The 21923-nt window shown below is 45.8% G+C and overlaps 1 protein-coding gene across 13 annotated transcripts in view; it reads right to left on the bottom strand.

Moving 5' to 3' along the window:
* INPP4A (inositol polyphosphate-4-phosphatase type I A) overlaps window positions 1-21923 on the bottom strand; it is a 136614-nt gene that overhangs the window by 57815 nt on the left and 56876 nt on the right. For 11 of the 13 annotated variants that reach the window (XR_013164145.1, XR_013164143.1, XR_013164144.1 and 8 more), the window contains 7 exons: window positions 16067-16137; window positions 14945-15148; window positions 14401-14445; window positions 7376-7494; window positions 4573-4689; window positions 4212-4291; window positions 421-532 (listed from right to left, as the gene is read on the bottom strand). Coding sequence is in view for 5 of the 13 variants with exons in the window: in XM_077133820.1 (XP_076989935.1) it covers window positions 421-532; window positions 4212-4291; window positions 4573-4689; window positions 7376-7494; window positions 14401-14445; window positions 14945-15050 (579 nt within the window). In the remaining 8 variants the exon portion in view is untranslated. Of the gene's footprint in view, window positions 1-420; window positions 533-4211; window positions 4292-4572; window positions 4690-7375; window positions 7495-14400; window positions 14446-14944; window positions 15149-16066; window positions 16138-16275; window positions 19174-19244; window positions 21242-21923 lie in introns of those variants that run through there. The other 2 variants (XR_013164147.1, XR_013164146.1) reach the window with 2 other exon arrangements.

Here is a 21923-nt window from a genome sequence, read left to right as displayed (position 1 = left end):
AGGGGGAACAGAGAGACAGGAAAGGGGAAGGGAGAAGGCAGGGGAGAAAGGCAGAGCAGGAGAGGGGGATGGGGAGAGGAAGAGGGGAGCACAGATGGGAGGAGGGGGAAGGCAGAGGGGAGCACGGATGGGGCAGATAGTGGGAGGGAGAAAAGTGGAATGGGGAGAAACAGAGGGGCTGCGTCGCCATGGGGTGAGTGTGAGGCGACTATGGGCCATGCCTGGGCCCCATGTATGTCTGAGAAAGGAAGATGGTAACAAAACAGGATGAGTCCTTGGCCTCACATGAATCTTCTCCTCAAGACCCAGCCCATCTCACTCCCCTCCGAGACAGCACCTCCCTTCTGGCTCTCGCAGGCAGCTGCCCTCCCCCGTGGTGCCCCTGCTCCCTTGGCAAGGGCCTGGGGCTGGCACACTCACCCTGCCATTGACGGTGTCCACAGTGCGGGTGGTAGGGGGCCGCGGGTCCACCTTCTCCTCCATCTGCCAGCCAATCACGGTGACGTTACCCACTCGGTCGCTCTCAGCAGACCTGCAAAGCCCAAGCTTTGATGAGCGGCCTCTCCACCAGGCTTCGTGCCGGCTCACGTGAGAGGCTCAGCCATTCTGGGTCACAGAGGGGCCGGGGAGCACCCCAGCCAGTAGGCCAGGGACTGGCCACACAGTGCATGGCTCCAGCGGAGGCCCATGAGGAGGCCACCCAGAGAGGGGTACAGCTGAGAACGGACTCCAGGTCTGCCTGGTGAGGTTGGAGGTGCTCCCCGGGAGGAGGCGATGCTTGCTGGGGAGCTGCCTGCAAAGCAGTGGGGACAGAAAGCCAGGTCCGGCACTGGCTTTCCACCCTCCCCACCCTGCCCCCAAGCTCTGATTAGTCCTGAGGAAGTTGGACTCCAGAGTTCCTTGAAACCCCTGAATCTTGATCAGGTCTGCAGTCAGCAGACAGTGCTTCGGCTCAGTGGGCTCGCCCCTGGGGCTTTGGGGGAGACTGACTCTTGCAGGGAAGCCCCAAGGCACCTGGAGCCTGGGCTAAGTTCTGACGCCCGGCTCGGCCAGGGTCTAGAGCCCTATATGCTCTCAGCTCCTGGCTACTTCCTTTGTGAGTCACTTAGTCATCGTGCCCAGAGGATGGTCAACAGTTACCTTTAGCTCCTTTTAAAAAAGAACAAGGCCCATTTCTCACATTTCACTCCAATCCACTACACATGGGACAGCGTATCATGTGCCTGCCTATTTTTCTCAAAAAGCCTTTTTCCCACACCGCTTCTCATTTCACCTAAGACTCCTCCTGTGCCCTGAGTCCAGTGCTGCACATACCCAGGGCCGCTGCAGGGCACCCAGCCCCCAACCCCCAGCCAGCACCTGACGCTGCCATGACAGGAGCTTTAGGATGTCCCACATCCAAAGGAAACTACTCTTTTCAATTTCTCCTTAGCTTTTTTGAACTATTTTTTCAGATGATGGAGAGATTCCAATTTTTATATTATTGTGAGAAAAGAACATCATGTCAGGGTTTGGGTGAGAACAGTCTCTAAACTGTATTTGAGGAAAGCTGACATCTTCACACCTTTCATCTTTCATCCAGGGACATGCTGGACTACTCCTTCCCATCCATTCATTCATTCTTTCCTTCGGTCAACACACATTCCTGGAGCACCTAGAGCACTAGGGTGCTTAGGACACGGCAGTAAAGAAAGGCAAAAACCTCTGCCCTCTGGGAGACCACATGCTGATGGGGCAGGGTCAGATGACAAACCCATTTTTCACTACTACTGTATGTGGGATTTTGAAGCTGCTATGAACTCCAGAAAAGGCCATGTTCTTTAATCTGTTCCTGTGGGTACAGACCTGTTGTGGGTGGGACCTTTTGATTAGATTATTTCAACTGAGATGTGACCTACCCATTCAGGGTGGGTCTCAATCCTCTTGCTGGAATCCTTTATGAGAGGATAAAGGACTCACAGACACAGCCCAGAGAGCTCAAGAAGTCCCAGAGAAGCTAAGAGATGAAATTACGAGACACTCATAGACTGAGAGCTAGAGCACTGAAGCTATGAAAGTCAACATTACTCCATACAGCAACTATTTAAAAAGCTGAAATAGTGATCAGACTTCAACTAGAGAAATGAATGAAACTGATTCAGATAGAACCAAGATAAATCAGAATACAGGGTAAAGGATGATATCGTCCATACTTTAAAACTTCAACTTCAGTATCAGACCAAAGGGAGAGATGTTTATTGGGTACAAAATTTGTATTTTGGGTAGTGCATTATCTAATTTAACTTGTGTAGTCAGTTTATTTGAACACCATAATTATATGAGACCTTGTTGGTTTTGTGCAGGTATTAGTGCAATGCTCTAATATATCCCAGAGTAATTTAGGCAGAGAATAAAAAAGTATTTGCAAAGTCCCCTTGGGGGACTAGGGAGAAAGGAGTAATATTAAACTTCCCCATCTAGGGAATTTATGATATTTTTGCAAGCAGTGAGGACTACCAATTCAATAGGCTGAGCCCTCAATCTTGGGATTTGCCCCTATGAAACTTATTCCTGCAAAGGATAGTCTAGGCCTACTTACAATCAGGCCTTAGAGTCAACCCCAGAGAACCTCTTTTGATGCTCAGATACGGTCTCTCTAAGCCAACTCACAGGTGAACTCACCACTTCCTGCCCTAAGTATGACATGACTCCCACAGGTGTAAATCTCCCTGGCAACATGGGACAGGACTCTTGGGATAAGTTGGGACCCAACACCATGGGATTGAGAAAGCCTTCTTGACCAAAAGGGGGAAGAGAGAAATGAGACAAAATAAACTTTCAGTGTCTGAGAGATTTCAAACAGAATCAAGAGGTTATCTTAGAGGTTATTCTTATGCATTATATAGATATTCCTTTTTAGTTTATGGTGTATTGGAGTGGCTGGAGGGAAGAACCTGAAACTGTTGAACTGTGTTCCAGTAGCCTTGATTCTTGAAGATGATTGTGTAACTATATAGCTTTCACAACATGACCGTGTGATTATGAAAACCTTGTGTCCCTTTATTCAGGGTATGGACAGATGAGTAAAAAAATAAAGACAAATAAATAATAGGGGGATTGAAGAGTAAAAAAATTGAGTAGATTGAAATACCAGTGGCGCATGAGAGAGCGGGATAAAGGGAATGGGATGTATGAGTTCTTTCTTTTTTCTTTACTGGAGTGATTACATTCTAAAAATGACCATGGTAATGAACACACAACTATGTGATGATATTGTGAGCCACTGATTATATACTATGGATGGACTGTAAATGTGTAAAGATTTCTCAATAAAAACATATATTTTTTTAAAACCCAAGCTAAAATTTAAAAAAAAAACAACGAAGAAACATGCACATAAAACTTCATAAATTTGTACTCCTGGAAAATGGTTACTTTTTCCTTTGTTAATCAGCCTAAAACATATTTGGAGAATGGTCTTCTGCATTTTGATAGCAAACTAGTAACTGTTTATGCTTGAGTGTCTTTTTTCCCTGAAAGGCTCTCAGACAGAGCATTTTAATTTTCCATGGTATTGCTATGTTGACCTCTAAGACCTTGCAAAGTAAAGAAAGTATTTATAATCCTGGGCAAAAGAAAAAAAAAAAAAGAGAGAGAGAGAGACTCATAGAGAAAAGAAGCTCCAGAGAAGCTGAGAGACACGGACACACCCACAGACATGGAGAAAGGAGGAGGCTAGTGAAGGCACAAATTGAAAGCAACAGAACCCGGGAGCAAAGGACTAGCAGATGCTGGCCATGTGCCCTCCCATGTGACAGGAAACCCCCAGATGCCAGTGGCCTGTCTTCAGAGAAGGCATCGTTCTGTTGATGCCTTAATTTGGACATTTTCATGACTTCAAACTGTAAATCTGTAAACTAACAAAACCCCATTTTAAAAGCCAACCCATTTCTGGTAGATTGCATTTCGGCAACTTTAGCAAACCGAAACACTATGCAAGTTAGGTTTCCCTGCAAGTCTGAGGACATCTGTGCAGCCTCCTCTGGACAGTATGGCACATTTCCACTCCTGGCCTGGCCCCTTAGGGGGTCGGCATCTTCCCTGCCTCAGATGGGTCTCTGGGGGAAGGGGTGCATAGCACTCACTTGGGGGAGGAAAGTGGCCTTTCCCTATCTATTTCATATAACCTCTTAATTCCAGATTCTTTCAAAGAAACAAAACTAAATACCAACCTTAGTGTTAAGTGCAACCTATGGTGCCGGTCCTGAAGCAAATCTTTGACGATGAATGTTCCAGAGCCCAGCAAATACATCTGGGAAAGGGAGAACGGGGACAGTGTTAGCAGGGGCACCTGGCTTTGGTCCAGTGACCCCGCCTCAAGGCAGCCTGGCTCCGGGTCCCCACAACACCTCTGTCCCTCAGTGTGTGCACCCAACAGGGACGTACAGAAAGTACCAAAGACAGGCACATGCAGCTGTTAGCAGGATCTCGTGAGCAAGGGCTGACGTTAACTTGCATTCATCCTTCACTCAAATGATTACATAACTTTAAAAAAGGGAAGAAAATTCCACAAACCACAGCATGTTACTTAACTGTTCCCTGAGATCTATCCTTGACATCATATACAGATAGCTTGATTTGTGTCATCTGATTGATAAGAGAGTCTTGGAAGAAGGCAATACTGCTTAGAAATATAGGATTGTTCGTTCCCTAAAACAGAAAAAAAAAAAAGGCATATGTTATGAGAAAATAATCAGAATATAAAGGTGAAATTTCTTTTAATGTGATTGCTTCTAAAATACACCAAAATTTTCAGAATGAGATATTAACGTACCAGCATGGATCAACACAGATGATAACGGGAGCTTAAACTGATTTTCAAAAAGGAAAAAGTAGTCTGACGCAGACCATTACAGATTCAGATATAACAAACAGGCCCATAGCACAAGCTGTGCCCAGGGGCTCATTTGTACACATATTTCCAAGTACTTTCCACTCAGTAAGAGGGATTCTCTAAAAACTGAAAATGAGTCGAATGTCCACATGTACTCTTAGTTTTACAATTCTAAGTGTGTTATAGAATTGTTAGGCTATTCTGGGATATTCCTTCAACATGTACAAACAGGCAGACAAGAGGAAATGGATAGCTGAGGTCGTTTATTACTTCTAGAATCATGTGTTTGCAGTAACTAAGGCCTGAATTTTTTTATAGTTATTCTTTTTTTAGGACTAGCTGCTAGCTTCCAGACCATGGGTAGCTCCTTCTTGACTGCTGACTTATCTACTCCTCACACACAAAAAAGTCTCACAATATCATATTCTCTCTTCCTCAGCAAAGGTTAACTATCTCAGGCAAAAAGCTGCTAGTTCTGCTTCTACCTGTGCTGTCCCCTCTCCCCTGTGAAGTATCCGCTGTGACATCCATGCCTCCGTGGCCCCAGGCCTAATCTGGACAGCTTCTCCTGGGGGGCCTGCTGGGCCTCCACCCTTCAGCCACCTTTGCTCAAAGTCACCTCGGAAGCTCTTTCCCATCAGGCTGGAACCCTGAGCATCCTCATGGGCACCTCCTTCTCAGTTGTCCCCAACCATCCAGCATCCATGAACTCTTCCCAAATGTCCCACCTCTAGCCTGTCTCTCATGTCTAGTCCCTCTTTTCACTCCCTCCCATCACATCGTTCCTCCAAACTACAAGGAGGCACAACCCTTTTGAAATACACCTAACCAGGTAACGACCCTGCTCCAAAGCCTGCACGTGCTGCCTTGTCCCAGACTCCCTGGCCTGGCATTCTGGTTCTCCTGCTTAGGCTTTGTGCACACACCAAACAGGATAAAGGTGTTCCCCATGCCCACCTGGCCCATTGCAGTCTCCATGCTTTGGTGTAACCACCACAGGTTTCACCAAACAAGGCTTTGGCACTCACGGTGCCGACTCTTCTCTAGGTTAATTTATGATTTTGTCGAGGTGGGCATCTGAGCCTAGTGGACACCAGAAGTGAGCCTGCCCAGGACCTAGAGCTTAGTATGGCTTTCTGAGTCCCTGCTGGTTATAAACACAACCGTGCTCATCAAATGACTGGAATTAAACAAATAACCCAGGTGTTATGTTCAGAGTGGCTTGAAAAGAAAGTCAACCAGAAGTACCAGTGACAGAAGGTAAGCATATAAGAAAAGGAAGATAATAGATAACATATATGCTCTAATTCCATTTTGGTAAAAAAATAAGGAAAACAGAAAACAAAAGCAGTCAGGGCATGGCAGTATGTGTACAAAAGCGAACAAGCCCATGCCATATTGTTGGTGTGACTATTCGCGGGAATGACAGAACTTGAGGGGGAGTTGATGCATTTCTTTCATGTCTGAATTTGAGATATCTTTCCACTGCATTGCAAAATAAGAAAAAAAAATAGAATTTTTTCTAGTAAGGAAGTGGTGGTTTATGGTAGAATACACCAAGTGGAAAATTAAAAAATGGAACATGGAATTCAGAGATGGCCTTAAGAAGTTCACGACATGTTCAATGCAGAGACCCAGGAAAGGCCACTGAAATTATATGAGGTGCCACAGAAACCATTCACACACGAGAGAGACCCGCACAAAGCACTAAGACACATGTGACCTGGGCATGAGGCCTGGCTCGCAGCAGTGGCACTCAGGAGAGGCCAGAGGGCCAGGCAAAGGCCTGAGACCCCAGGAGGGCAGGCCTGGGGTGTGCCCCTGGATCCCCAGCTGTGGTGAGAAGGTGCTGGGGGTCAGGGAGAGGTGCTTCCACTCCTGCCCTCACAGCCACGGGAACAACTTCTCCAAGGGCGAAATTCAACTGGAACCTTAACAAGTTCTCAGGGCAGAACACCTGGCTCCTGTCAGCAGAAAACACCACCATGAACAAACACAGCCGGGGGGAAAAGTGGCCACCGAGGCCGGGGCCTGGGGCAGACTCCTATGCTGGGAAGCCCACCAGGCTTGTCTGACAACTCTTTGAACCACATGACATTGAGGGGCAAGATATGAAGATAGAAAGGGGCAATAAGAACCTCTTACCTGAGCACGGAAAAATCTAATTACATTTAGAAAACATTAAAAAGTTTGGCAAAGACCTTCTTTTTGATCCAGTTTCCTAAGTGCTTTATGCTACTGGGGAAGTTACAACTATAGGAAAGTCGAGAGGTGACTGTATCCCTCTGTCTTTTCCCTGGACTATCTACACATCTCTAACCCTAACCTAAGCATGTTCCTGGACCCATTTGGACTTAATGTCCTCCAGGGCCTTGTCCCGCAATGTTTGTTTCCCACACTGGCAGCCTGGGTGCCCCTGGGAGCTGGTAGACAAACAGTCTTGGGAGAAGAAAGAAATACCTCGCCGAAGTGTCTGGGCCCCTGAAAGCCCAGAATCCTCACCTCAATGATCTCCGTCTGTGCGTGCTTTGTCCAGAAGGCCTGAGGAGGGGTCGTTACACTGACTGCTACAAAACTATTTGGTTTTCGATCTAGCGATGGAGTATGCAGCTCACTGCAAGCTAGAGAATTAAATGAGAGAAAACAAAAACCTTTAAAATGGGATCTAGGCAATTCTCTGCTCCGTGTAAATCTAAGAAGACACAAAAACTACAAGGGTTAAGATAGTCACACTGTTGGCTGTCATAAGGAGGTGATCTTTAGAATCCTAAAGAGCCTTTTCTCTCTCCTCTACCCCAGGTGACGACGTCCTCAGTGTTGGGATGAACAGGCTGCAGGGCCCTTCCAGGTCCCTGGATGGAGCACAGAGCCCACCATCCCAGAGCGGGTCTGGGCTCCTAAAGCTAGACTTCAATGGTCTAATGAAGCTAATGAAGCTTCTAACCAACTGGGCCAAGCAGCCAGAGTCTGTAAAATCTAAGACCCAGTTAAGCTGGCCAAGCATGCGGTGCCCCATGCATCTGCATGTGCATGCATGCTGGAAGCAAGTTAAAACTTTGTGGCAAAAAAACTTTTCTTAAAAAGGAAGTCAAAAGGGAGGGGTAAAGGGTATGGTATGTATAATTTTTTTTTTCTGTTTTCGTTGTATTTCTTTTTCTGTTGTTTTTTATTTCTTTTTCTGAATTGATGCAAATGTACTAAGAAATGATCATGATGATAAATATGAAACTATGTGGTGATATTGTGAATTACTGATTATATATGTAGACCAGAATGATCATATGTTAAGAATGTTTGTGCTTCTTTCTTGTCATATATTTTTTTTATTTAAAAATTAATTTAAAAAATTAAAAAAAGAAAAAGGAAGTCATTACTTATTTTACTTAAAAGATTCCTGTCAAATGCAAGATCACTACAAATATCACTATTTAGAACTGAGGTTACTTAGTAGAACAGTTTCAGTTAGAAAATTTATGGTACTTAGCATTTTGAAATAGATTATAAGACACAGATAATTCTATCACTGAAGTGACCCATGGGAAAAATGGCAAATTTCATTGAATCTAAGATGCTACCTGTTGTTAGATGCACTATGAAAGAAAGAAACCACTGTTATTACACTATGATATGCCACTGACTGTAGCACGCTGCCTAACTTCAGAGATATTACACATAAAAAATGTACACCCTAGAACTGATGAAATATATAATAAATAAAAATTAAATACCAGAAAAAACAACTAGCTTTTTGGGGGAGCCCATTTAGAAACAGAAGTGCTCAGCAACCCCACCCCCTCCCCTCTGCCGCTTCAATTAAGATTATAGAATGCTGAACTTTAACTCTAATTTTACAATACTTCCTCTTGCCCCCAACAGGTGCAACAAATGCCAAGGAAAAGCAGGAAGTGGAGGAAGGGTGGGATAGAAGGAAGATATCAACAGTGACGAAAGAAAGATAGGGAAAACAAATTGGGGGAAAATGGAGAGATTTCAAGAAGACAAAGGAAATACAAAGAAAGAAGAGGAGACCAATTCAGTGGGGTGGGAAAGAGCAGTGCCTGGAGACATTGTGAGGATAGTTTAGCTGAGACGCCAAGTTCACCCTGTTCATCCGGAGTCCTGCAAAAGCAGCATTAGGGATAGACCTGCTGCATATTCCTACTGTTCTTTCTGCTGCTAATTACATTGCCATTCACGTTGCCAGACAACCATCACTTTGTTAGAATCTCTTAGCACATAGAAATGTGTGTTTGTTTGCTTTTATAGTCATCCATGCAGATATGCCCAGATGTTTAAGCACCACCACCCCTGCCCCCTTGTTTTGTCAACAGCAGACTTGCCGTGTAAACAGTGATGAGGGATGAATGTACCATAATTTATTTATCCATTCTCCTGATAATGGGCATTTCAGTTAGTTCTAGTTTTGAATCATTATAACTAAAAATGCTACCAACATTCTTGTTTATATGTTTTGGGAAACATATATTTTCATTTCTTTTGCATAATCACCTAAATGTGGAATTTCTGGATCAGAAAGGAGGTTATGTCCAACCCTATAGAAAATCAAATACTTTTCCAAAGGTGTTGCACCACTTCACACCCCTACTGGTGATGTATTTGAATTTCAACAGCTCTACATCCCCACTGTCTGGCTACTGAGCAGATGGAACCCAAGAAATGGGCTGGCTTAAACAACAGAAATTTATTCACTCACGGTTTTGAGAGCAGGAAAAAGCCCAAATCAAGGCGTCATCAAAGCAATGCTTCTCCCTAAGACTGGCATTCTGAGGCCGGTTGTGTTGATCCTGGACTCATTGGTCACAAGGCATGTGGTGACCTCTCCAAGCCCCTCCCTTCTCTTCCAGGTGCTCTTAATTTCAGCCACTTGCTTCCTGTGGTGCTCTGTCTGAATTTCATTCTTATAAAGGACTCCAGTAAGGGGATTAAGACACATACTGAATGAGGTGGGTCACACCTTAACTGAAGTCACCACATCAAAAGGGCCTACTTACAATGGGTTCACACCCACAAGCATAGATTAAGAACATGTTTTTCAGGGGTAACATACAGCTCCAAACCACCACAGTGGGATTCGTTGTTTCTTCAGTTTAGCCATTCTAATGGGTGTGTTTTAATTTGTATTTCTGTGGTGACTAATGAAGTTAAGCATCTTTTCTTCATATGCTTAGTGTCCATTTGCATATCTTATTTTGTGAAGTTTCTACTCAAGTCTTTTGCTCATGTTTAAACTGGATTGCTTACTTCTTCGTTGTTGATTTGTAAGAATTTTATTCTGGATTTATCATTGTCTGATATTTGTGAATATTTTTTCCCAGTCTGTGGCTTATCTATTCGTTTCCTTAATAGTATCTTTCGATGAACAGAAGTTTTTAATTTTGAAATTCAATTTATCTTGAGGTGGGGAGATTATCTTCAGTTATTTGGCTGGGCCCAATCTAATCACATGAGCCCTTAAAAATAGAAGAGTCATGCAGAAGGGTGAACTGGAGAGATGCGACATGGGAAAAAGGGGCAGCAGAAATTCGGAGTGTAAAGAGACTTGACCACCATTGCTGACTCTGAGGATAGAGGAACAAGGAAGGCCACAGGCCAAGGAATACCAGTGAACCAAAAAGCTGGGAACAGGCCTCAAAGTTCAGCCAGCGAAGAAATGGGGACATCAGTCCTACAACCACTAGGAACTGAATTCTGCCAACAACCCAAATCAGCAAATTAAGAGGCTCTCCCCTAGACCCAGAGAAAGTGTTAGCAATCCAGCTAACACTTTGATTTTGGCCTAAGGAGTCTCCAAGCAGAGGCCAAGCTGAACCCATTAGATTTTTGACAAAAGGAACTGTAAGATAATAACTAAACTTGTATTGTTTTAAGATGCCAACTTTATGATAATTTTTCATGGAAGCAACTAATACTTAGGGTTAGTGTTTCCTGTGTTCTAAGGTATTTTTGCCTACCCTGAGGTTATGAATGTTTTCCTCTAGAAGCTCTATGGTTTGTTTTTTAAAGTTCTCTACTATTTCCTCTATCTGCTGTGTCTGTCTCAGCAGGAATCCCAGTTTGGTCTACTTTTTCAACCTTCTTTAGGCAGAAAAGAATCCATAAAAGACCTGACAGCAGGTGCAGGTTCTTGTCACCAGGCACAATCGGGATATTCTGATCCTTCAGGCACTAGCAGGTCTGAGGTATAACAGGTGGCCAAAGGCTGGGCAACCTGATGTCACTTGGAGGACTGAAGGACCCACGTCCATCTTCAGGACATGCCTCCTACAAGTGATATACTCTGCCTGCCCCACCCCACACCCAGCCTATCAAAGTCTGACCTGTTTAATTCTTACCTCATGCTCTGTAGCTCCCACAAAGCCTTCTGACCAGCCTACAGTCATGTCTCCCTCTGTTTATCACTGACATCTCTCAGGTGCATTGACTCACCTGTTGCCAGGCAGCAAATTCCTCTATGGACCCTTAATCTCTGTTAGGTATGCCCTGCATCTCTAACCAGATCATCTATAACTCTGGCAGAATAAATGCTATTGGGAGAAAGTGGTAAAACATATCGTAAGTGCCTATCATTTGACTCAGCAAACCAGGTCTAAAGCTTTTTCCTACGGAAACAGCCAGCAGGATGTATGAAGGATCCACGTACAAGACTGTGTAAAGCAGTGGTGTCTACAATGGCAAGCTGGAAAGAACCTAAATGTTCAATCATAGGAAAGGCGCCAAAAGATGCAGGCACAGACACTCAACAGACTATCGGGCATTCAAAATGATGAGGCAGATCTCATGTTTACTAAAATGGAAAGATGCCAGTGATATTCTGACACATGAAAAAATCATGTTAATATCAACAAGATGCTATTTTTGTAAATAATTTCATCACCTCCACCACAAAAAATCATTAAAAATGTCCCTATAGTAGTGTGTGTGTGTGGGGGGGGGTTGTAAATATCGAAAAGGGTATATACCAAAATACAACTGTGATTATATCCCTGTGATAGGTTTTCTTTTCTGCTGACATTTTTTATATTAAAGGTTTTACAATAAGCACATATTTAATTTATTTAATTTTTTACTTTTAGTGATTTTTATTTTAATAGTCAAAATACTTGTCATTCACCTAGCTACAGCTCTTCGCCTTTTAGGAAAAGTTTCTTTCACATGTTTTTAATTAACCCAACTATATTGCTGCTCTAATTTGCCAGATTCAGAAAGTTTCTGATTCCTATTAGAGAGGATCAGGCTTTGTACTTCAATTATACCAAAGCTCATTCTCCCCTCATGCTCAAGACCATTTTAGCATAATTTTTTGTTAGATTCTGCATCCTTACACCTAAGTAAATATTATGCATCACTAAGCCAAGTGTCAATGACTCCACAGTGCCTCTGGGCAGAAGCTCCCCACTCGCAACAGTCTCACCCTGCCTTCGCCCTCAGGACCCCACTTAAACCCGCCACCTTCAGGGCTCAACACAAAATTGCCACCCAGGGGTCTCCTCCCCTTCTCTCCTGCACTGGATCCCATTTCCTGAGTCCCATGTCTTCCTTCTCTTGGATGGAGTCCCTCTTGCAGTGGAGCGCATCCTCCACCCAGCTCCCGGGGAAAGGAGGAGGGTGGCGAAGCCATCAGCGGCTCTGTAGGGCTGAAGCATCATCTCTCTCCTCTCTCACATGATAGGTGGGGTCTGGTGGGGTGGAGGGGTCTAGGGTGAAAACATTTTTCCGCTCACACTAAAGGGGCTGCCCCAGTGTCTCCAAGTTTCTAGCATCCCTGAGAGAGCCCACTTCACTTTTAATTCCCGTCTGTGGTTGTGACCTGATTTCTTCTCTCTGAAAGTTTTCAGTTAATTCCCAACATTGTGAAATTTTGCCATGATGAACTTCACTGTGGGTATTTTTTAGTCATTATGCTGGGTCCTTGGTAGACTTTTATTTTTTTCCCCACTGGGTAGGCACCAGAAATCAAACCCAGATCTCCGGCATGGGCAGGCAAGAACTCTACCTGCTGAGCCACTGTGGCCCATCCCTTGGTAGACCTTTTAAACCTAACAACAAATTTCTTCAGTTCTGAGAAATTTCCTGTATTGTTAATGGTAATACCTTCCCCTTTATTCTAGATTTTAAATCTTGGACCTCCATTGATTTATTCCCTAATTTATAAATTTTACTTTCTGGTGAAATTCCCTGAAAATTTCCCAATCTATATTAACTTTTTTTTTTACTATCATATTCTAAATTTCCAAGATTGTTCTTGTTCTTCAATTGTTCTTTTCTTTTTTTTAATAGCATACTGTTCTTTTATGGACACACTTTTTTTTGAGAATATAAATTCTATTTTTTTTAAGTTTCTTCTATTTCTTACAATGTGCTCATTTCCTCCAAGCTCTTTTCTGTTCTGTTCTTTTGTGTTACAGGCTTTCCACGAAATTCTGATTCTCTCTGACTATTCTTCCATTTTGTTTTGTTTCATTTTGTTTTTGGATTTTGAACAAATTTATTTTTATTAAGGAAGTTGCAGGTTTACAGAAAACTCATGCTTACATTTTGTTTTAAATCAATGTTGAAGTAATATTTATGTAATACTCAAATAAACCATCAAATCCGAGTTGGGAAACCTTGTGAATGCATTTAGGAGCACAAACTGAAATGGGGACATTTCCAGAGTTTAATATTATTTATTTGGTGATAATATGCTTACATTTTATAGGTTGGTGATTCCTTTTCCTAGCCTCCATGCTCTTCTCTGTGTCTCTGACAGACAGGACACGTCCTCAGGAGACGAGGAAGCACACGGAAGGCTTGGGCCCACCCACAGCCAGGACAAGGACCAGGCCAGCTCACTCCCAGGAGGAGCTTGTTTAATACCACTCCACCTCCTGGACACAGTCTCCAGGCCACTGACCGCTGCTGACCACCACCAAGGGCCCGGGGCAGGGAGAGAGGAATATTGGACAATGCCCGGCTCCAGAGAGGCATCTCAGGCTGGCCCCGCCAGCTCTCTGACGCCCTGACCCCTGATCTAGCAGGGATCTGATGCACGTTGCCTCATCTGGTCCTCCCTGACAGGGAGGGTGGCAGGTGCTGTCCCCTCCTTTTACAGAGCAGGGACTGAGGCCTACAGAGGGAAATGAGGTTACCAGGGGTACGGAGGATAAACCCCAGCCTGGTTTTCTACACTCCCTGCCTCTCCCAGAGGGCTCAGAGGAGTGAAAGCTGTCTCCACTGGCCACTTGGGCTAAGCTCACCTCCCTATGTGTCCCCCACTGCCAGCGTGGGGGGAACACATCACCAGACAGGAAGAGGGGTCCCCACACTGAGGAGATGCAAACTGTGGGCACATGGCTCAGCGGCTGCCTCACCGACAGGAAGTCTACACCTGCAACCTGGCTTCATCTTGTAGAACACTTCAGGGGGGAGGGTGACACAGCAGTGAGTTCTTTGAAATTAACCTGTGACAGTGATAGTGTCTTTTGTTTTGTTTTGCTACTAAACAAAAAATTAAAAACACCACTTACCAAGGCTGAATTCTAAAATGGGTTCATCTGGGTCCTGTATATTTCCTGAAGAGAAAAGAAAAGACAAAAATCACCCTTAATAAACTTTTCCCTACTTCTAGAATTAATGCAAAAACTAATATTCTGCTCCCAAACCCCTCACCACCAAAAAACTATTAAATGAGATAATTCCTTCACTTTCTAAACATTTTGCTTTTGTAAGTGCTAAGAGTCTTGGGCATCAAGACCAAACAGCCCTCCTCCTTGGGTCACCACAACCACAGCAGCGGGCTTCCATCCTAGCTTGGCACATGCCAGGTGGGTACTGCAGATACTATCTTGTTATCTGCTGGCAAAGAGCCTTGGAGATGCCCACAACACTGGAGAATGGGCAGGGGTCCAGGTCCAGCAGAAGGAACTCCTAGCAAGAGAGCTGACCTTGCCACTCCCTGTCCCCTGCTTCAACCCTTGGACATCACAGCAGGTGTCCTCTGGCCTGGGGGAGTCACTGCGAGGGAGGTGTGTTGCTCAGAACAGGGGCCGGCCCAGTTCCAGGGTGGCTCACCTGCGAGGGACAGGGCATGCATGTCAGCCGCCACGTCGATGGTAGAAGCTCGCTGCATAGCCCGGGCCCGGGTACCGTGGCGAGGGCTGTGCTCTCTTGCCGTCATGATGGCATGGGAAAGGAAGGGCCTCTCGTTCTGGGGACCACGCTGGATTCCCAGGGAAATGCTGTCACCAAGCCTTAGGCCCTAAGGCGGCAGGAGCCCTGAGAAACAGGTGCACATCTTGGTAAGAAGCCATGGGAGCGATAGCCCCAAGAAACTGTGCTTTCATGGAGGGAACGTGTGGCCTGATGGGCAAGACACAGTGGAGCCTGGCTCCTCCAGCAAGTGAGGGGGAAGCCAGGCGTACTGGGCCTGCTGTCCTCTTGGCACCACTCCCTGCCCACTCCCCAACACTCATACCCCCACCCACCCACACGGTCCACCCATGGGCTTGCATAGAAAACATCCTTTCTTTTCAAGGAAGACAGACCACATCTAAAATGGTGGTTTAAATATAACAATAAAGTATGGCTTTTGAAATTATCATTTTCTTTTTTGAGGCTTTTCAGTTGGCAAAATGCTCAGAGAAGTTTTAACATTTTAAATCAATCCAGCACCACGACTGTTAGAAGAGGAAAGAGTTCCACAAAAAGGTTCACTCCCCACTGGGTGGGTTAACAGCAGAGCAGGGGTTGGAGAGACAGAGGCACACACTGCCAAACCCCCAACCTGCCCCTCTTCCCAGAGCGCTACACCTTCCCTGCAGGCCGTGGGGGGGTAACATGGGCCTCACTCAAGTGGGTTAAGTCTGTGCTGTGTGCAGGGAAGGCTCTAGGCCAAATGCCCCAAACAGATGTTCAGACAGAGCTCACACTCGGCTCCAAGAAGCAGGCAAGATGTGAGTTTCACAGTTCCTCACCCTGTGCACTGTAGCTCCTGCAGTTCCCAGGTGGAACCAACCTTTGATAAGCTACGATAGTGAGGCCGAGTTACAAGCCTGGCTTTAAACACTCATCTCAAAGGCCTTCCTGTACCCAGAGAGCCCCCACCCACCCACCCATCTCCTGAAAGCATGCCAGCTCCTCTGCAGCTGAGGGACCTAGGTTCCTGCTCTGACATTAGTTCTCTGAGCTACTTACGAGACATGTTTGTTCATGGACCAGTAGAGACACGTGGCATTTCGTCACAGAAGCACACCCAAATCCATCATCTGAAAACAGACAAACATAAACTTAACAGGCCTGTCAAACACAAGGATCCTGAGAAAGCAAGTCTTATTATGATGCCTAGCATATGGGGAGGCCAGGAGCAACTCCAGGTTCACTTGGGCTCCACACTCCAATCTCACCTTTCGAATCAAGTAACAAAGGTTTCCATCAAAGCTCCAAAGAATGAGAAACAGAAAATGCACACTCCTATCCACATCCCATTCCACGGGTATTCCGCTGGGATGTCTGGATCAGCCCAAAGGAACCAAGAGGGCAGCTGGGGTATCAGTTAGGAGAAATGAAGAGAAAGGAACCTGAGTCCTGGTCTTCCTGCTCACAGACAGCAAGTCCTGAAAGAAGCCAGGCCCTTCTAATATTCTGCCTTTTGCTTTAGTTCATCATATTCAAACTAAATGTACAAAAACGGGAAGGCTCTGGAAACTCTAAGGTCAGCACACCCCACAGCTGCTGTCTGGCCCTGACACCTTCACGTATAACACAACAGCCCTGGGGCCTGACTCAGTCCCAGCTCTGCTGTGGGAATGTGGGCCGACCTCATGAGCACCTGGGCCTGCCAGGGTCTGGGATGCAGTGGTGTGCAAGAGCAGTTCATGCAACTCTCAAATGGACTCAGTTTCCCCTGCAGGCTGTGACCTTCAGCCTGACAACCACGCAGAGAGGGAGTCTCAAAGAAGTTACTCACCAGTTTGCTGACATCAGAAGTCTTGTTCATCAAAACATACACAACACAAATGGCAAACAGATGGAGAAATCCCTGCAATAATACCATTGTATTTGACAGTAATGTTTGTACCCAATTATCAAAAAGACTCACTAAAAATCCAAGTGGCAAAAGATATGAATTACAGAAGACAAATACATTGGGTAAACATTTTGGGAAAGTGACCAAATTCATTAATAATAATTGAAGCCATGCCAAATAAACCTATATTCACCTAAATTAGTCCTCCAAAGGAGGTTTGTTCTTTCAATGGGACTACTCACTGTCAGAGGCCTGGAAAAACTGGCATAAGCCTCTCCTATGTTGTTGATAAAATTTCAAAGTGGTATAAGCATTTCAGAAAGCACTTGGGAATTATTTACCCAAGTTTGTAGACATTAATGAACAAAATTCTCACCAAGAATCCAGAACACAGGAAAGACTACTGGATGAAGGTGCTTCTTGGGCATGACTTCGAACAGCAAAGGCTGAAAGCAAAGGAAACACTTGCCCTGGGCAAGCACATGCGACAGTGTCCAGAAGGCTCAACCTCCTATCAGTCAAGCAGAAATGCAAATGAAAACCACAAGATACCTCCAGAACAGTTAAAAGGAAAACCACAATACCAAGTGTTGGCAAGGGGTGTGGTACTGATGGAATTCAGAGACACTGTTGGTGAAGTCTTACATGTGCAGCCACTATGCAAAGCAGTGTGTCAAGGTCTACACAAGCCAGGTAAATACCTGCCTTTAACTGGTATACAAACAGGAAGGAATTGCTATCAGAAATGCATCCCCAGGGTGCATGGTTAGTTCAGTGGTTAGAATGCCCTCCTTTCATGTGGAAGACCTAGGTTTGATTTCAGGACCATGCACCCCCCCAAAAAAAAAAATGCATCCCCACGCTTGCCAAAAGGTGTGGAAGGAATTTCAGAGCAGTAACATTCATCACAGTGAGAAACTGGAAGGATACCCAAAGCCAATCGACGGAAAAACGGGGTGAATCTCAGAGACAGCACCAAGGGAGTAAGTAGACACAAGGCCCTGCTGAAGCAGATCTAACACACAAATGAATCTGTGGGGCTGGAAGTCAGGGGAGGGTGCTCTTTGAGTGCCGGATTCCACGAGAAGGCAGAAGGGGGGTTTCTATGGTTCTGGGAACGTTCTATTATCTGGGAGCCAGTTCCATGAGTAAATTTAATGTGTAAAAATTCACTGAGCTGTAAACAAATAATCCTCAAACCTCAATAAAAAGTTTACTTAATTCTTGTAATAGTTCTAATAAAGACAACACAGCAACCTCAAAAAAAAATTTATGATCCTTTTGTGCCACGTGTAATTTAGTGACTAGTCCACCTGTGCTCTGCCTACAGCATGCACAAGGCTAGAGGGAGGGGGGCAGCAGGACACTGTATCCACACGTGGCCATGTTTCAGGCCCTGTCATGGGGACTGTTTTTCTTTCTTCATCTACTCGTTCCCTCGCAACATAGAAAGCGGCAGCCCTTACTGGCTGCACAGAACTGGCACCCTGGGAGTTGAATTCAGCTGGAGGAAACGGTTCTTCCCTTGGGAGCCTCTTCCCAGCCTCTCTCCGGAAATGCATCACCCTGCCCTGTTCCCTGGCTCAGTTCGTGTTCAATGGCTAATCATACCTTTTACAAGATGATGGAGGCACCCCCCGCCCCACCAGAAAGCCCCATGTGTACCGCAACATCTTGCCAGCCCCAGACAGGTCCCAAACTCATCTACTCTCACCCTCTTTGCTCTTCCCCCTCCAGGGCCCCTGCACTGCAGTAGAGAGCCACCTGCCCCAGCCCCTTCCCTTGAGGACGGTGGTTTGTGCTTAAAGGGGAACATCTGTGGACTAATTTTACACGTGATAGTGTTCACAGATTAGAGAAACCTTAGAAACCATTTAGAGTTATTTGGGGGCATTTAATTAGAATCTGAAATTTAAGCCATCAAGAACCAGCAGAGCAAGCTAGTTTGCACAAATGAACTTGATTTCCCTTATTAGTCTCATTAATTTAAGGTAATTCACCAAGGATCCCTATATTCCCAATTTCCTAGTTTTCCTCTCAGCTCCATTTGAAAACCAGAGCTCATTAGAAACACTGCACTCAAAGACAAAGGGAGTTGCTTAGAGAACTGGGTTAAGAAACCCAGTTGTTTCTTGGGGTAAGAAGAAAAACAGAAGCAACATCAGGAAATAAACTGCCTCCTTTCCACACACTGGGAGGTGTGACCCTTCTGCAAAGTAGCAGCAGGTCACAGATGGACAGTGAGTCCCAGATTCTATCTGACTGAAGGGGCAGGTGGGATGGCAGTGGGGGAAGCACAAGTGGGGTTGGGGGCACAAGTGAGAGGAAGCCGGGGTTATGACTCACACAGGTTCATGGCATTCCTGGGGTCTTGCAAGCACAGTCAGAAGTTTCTGGAGAGAACCTCCAAATCTCAGTCTGGAAGGGGCTCTGGAGGCCCACCTTTCTCAGGGCTGCTGAGCTAGAGTTAAGGAGGGAGGACTAAGCACAGGAGCTCTGCATTTATCCATCACATACACTGGGGGTTTCTGAAAGGGACATTATAATTGAGTTGCACAAATGAGATCACAAAAGCCCAAACAGGGTGACTTTCAAGGTCACATGGAGATGGAGAACTGTCAGAATCAGCCCAAAGCAAAAGCCCAAATCCTCTCCTAGCAACACCACCCCACCCGCTGCTGTCACTGTCAGAAGCAAATGGGCTAAATACTGTCACTGCTTCTGCTCTCCAAGCACTGAGAGCACAAGAGAGAAAGTAAAATGAAGCTCTGGGTGAGTCAGGGCGTGAGTCAGCAGCCCCATGGGAAGAGGAGTCAGAAAGAAGAATTTTCTCTCAGAATCCCCAATCCACAACAGCTAAAATCACTGACTGACAAAGTTTCTCACCACTCACCAGCACCAAAAATTACTATGACTAATGAGCTTAGAGAAATAGATGTCACCTTCCTGCATGAAGCCTTTTCTGTAGAAAGAACTCCTCAAACAGTAGTGTTCCCAAAGGTTCCCGACATGGACTAAACAGTCCATGGGCCATGACAATGGACTTTCTTGTATGACCTGTCTTACGAGTGCCAGATTTAAGCTCCTTGCCTCTTTCCCCTGGTCCTGGGTGCCCAGCTCCAGCCTAAACACAGACCCATATGTCTAACAGGCCCCAAGTCTCCGGCAGGGGCTGCACTTGCTCACCAATAGCTGGCTTTTCCCTGCTCTCCCCTGTGAACAGACTTCTCTTTCCACCCCCTTCAAGTTACCGAAGCTGAGTGACTGAGGGCTGACCAGTGACACGTGTCACCAAGGGATAAGTGCAGTGCCAGCCTGGACAGAGGCAGCCACCACCTTCCAGTTCACTCTCTCTTCCCGGGACTCCTGGCTGGATGCGATGGATGGGAATGGATGGTTCCAGGCCAAGGAGATGGCTAAGCCACTGGATGGAAGGACTTTGGGTCCATGAAACTGGGGAGCAGAGGCCCTGGCCCCAGCCCCTTCCACAGATACAAACTATAGTGGACTTGCTTGAGTAAGAAATAAACCTCCCTTGAATGATGCCCCTCAGCTTAGGGCATGTTAGAGCAGCTAGTGCTGGTTGCCCTGACTAAAGTCTAGCACATACCAGGCACTCAACAAATGATTATAATTATTAATGAAAATTAAAATGACAACAACAGTTAATGTTCACTGAGCGATCCTTGAGAAAGAATGCTTGCTTGTTCTCTGGATGAGAGATCAGTTCATGAGAAAAGAGCTCACAGTGGCAGGGTAACTCCAGGAAATGGAAAGAGAACAGGGAAGCACAAAACAGCAGGTGGTTGACCAGATGGCTCTCTTGTCCCCTCTCTAACTCCAAGCTAAACTGTACTGAAGTATCCTGAACACATCTTCTCAACCTCCCAATATCTTCTGGACAAGACTGGACCCCACCACCCCAAACACACTCTATAGCTGGTCTTGAAGTCAAGAAACCAGGTTCTCTGTGGTGGCCCTAGAGCTGCTAATACAACCAGGAAAGAAAGAGACCCCATCTCTACCACTAGGCACCTGAGAGATCAGCCCCAATTCCCAGGGGAGCCTGGAGTCAGCCTGGAACTGAGGCTGCCTGGGGCTCCACCCAGACCTGGCTTACAAACCCAACCGGGGCATTGGAACTGGGCCACTGATTCAGTTCCAAATAAGAGAACGAAAGCCGGCATACAATTCCATGGTCTGGACAGAAACCTGAGGGCAGGGGCACAGCAGCGGGAGGGCGGAGAGGTGCTGCCTTGTGTAGCTACTGAGGCCACAAACAAAAGGGACCAGAGCTGGAGCAGTTACAACCAGAGGGTTGGGAGGGCAGGGCCAAGCCGATCCAAAAGGACAGGAGCGGAGACTGCAGGATGGCTGGGGACAAGGTAACCAGCAGATAGAAAGACAGACAGCAAGGCAGACTAAAGAAGGAAGGGAGGGCAGGCAAGAAAGCTTTAAAAAAAAAGTTTGCCTCTACATGGCAACTCAGAAATTCAAGTGCCAAAAATCATTCTGATGCAAAGAAAAGGACAGAATGGATAGGGGCAAAGGAGGGAGCTTATGAAGCGAGAATAACCTACGAGTCAGCTTCTTGGAATAAGATAAGCTTGGGAAGGCTGCCCAGAAAGGGTGAAGAAGAGAATGTTAGTGGGGGAAAAATTGGCACCTGATGGAAAGCAGAGGAGTCGTAGGGAGGGGATGGGCATCAAAAGCGGAGCAAAGGGGCAGGGGGAAGAGGGGGTTGACTGCAACCTGCCCACTGATGGGGCTTCTTTGCCCATGTCTGCTCTAGCCCTTGAGCACCCCTCCCCACACTAAGATGCATGATGAAAGTGAGAACAAGCAGGTCTTTACTTTTTTTCTGTTTCAAACAAAAGCCAAGGAAGGATCGTCATCTCTCAAAGTCAACTATGCCTCTTTACCATAAAAAGCAAGGAATGCTGCCTGCTCGGAGTCTCCTGTACTAACTCAGACACGAAAAGTCCCAGGACCCTAGGTCAGGGTGAAGGGGAGTCAGGGAGGGCC

The sequence above is a fragment of the Tamandua tetradactyla genome, chromosome 17 (genome assembly GCF_023851605.1).
Source record: "Tamandua tetradactyla isolate mTamTet1 chromosome 17, mTamTet1.pri, whole genome shotgun sequence".
Lineage (NCBI taxonomy): Eukaryota > Metazoa > Chordata > Mammalia > Pilosa > Myrmecophagidae > Tamandua > Tamandua tetradactyla.
The sequence above is the reverse complement of the archived record's forward strand: the minus strand, read 5'-3'. Positions and strand labels throughout refer to the sequence as shown.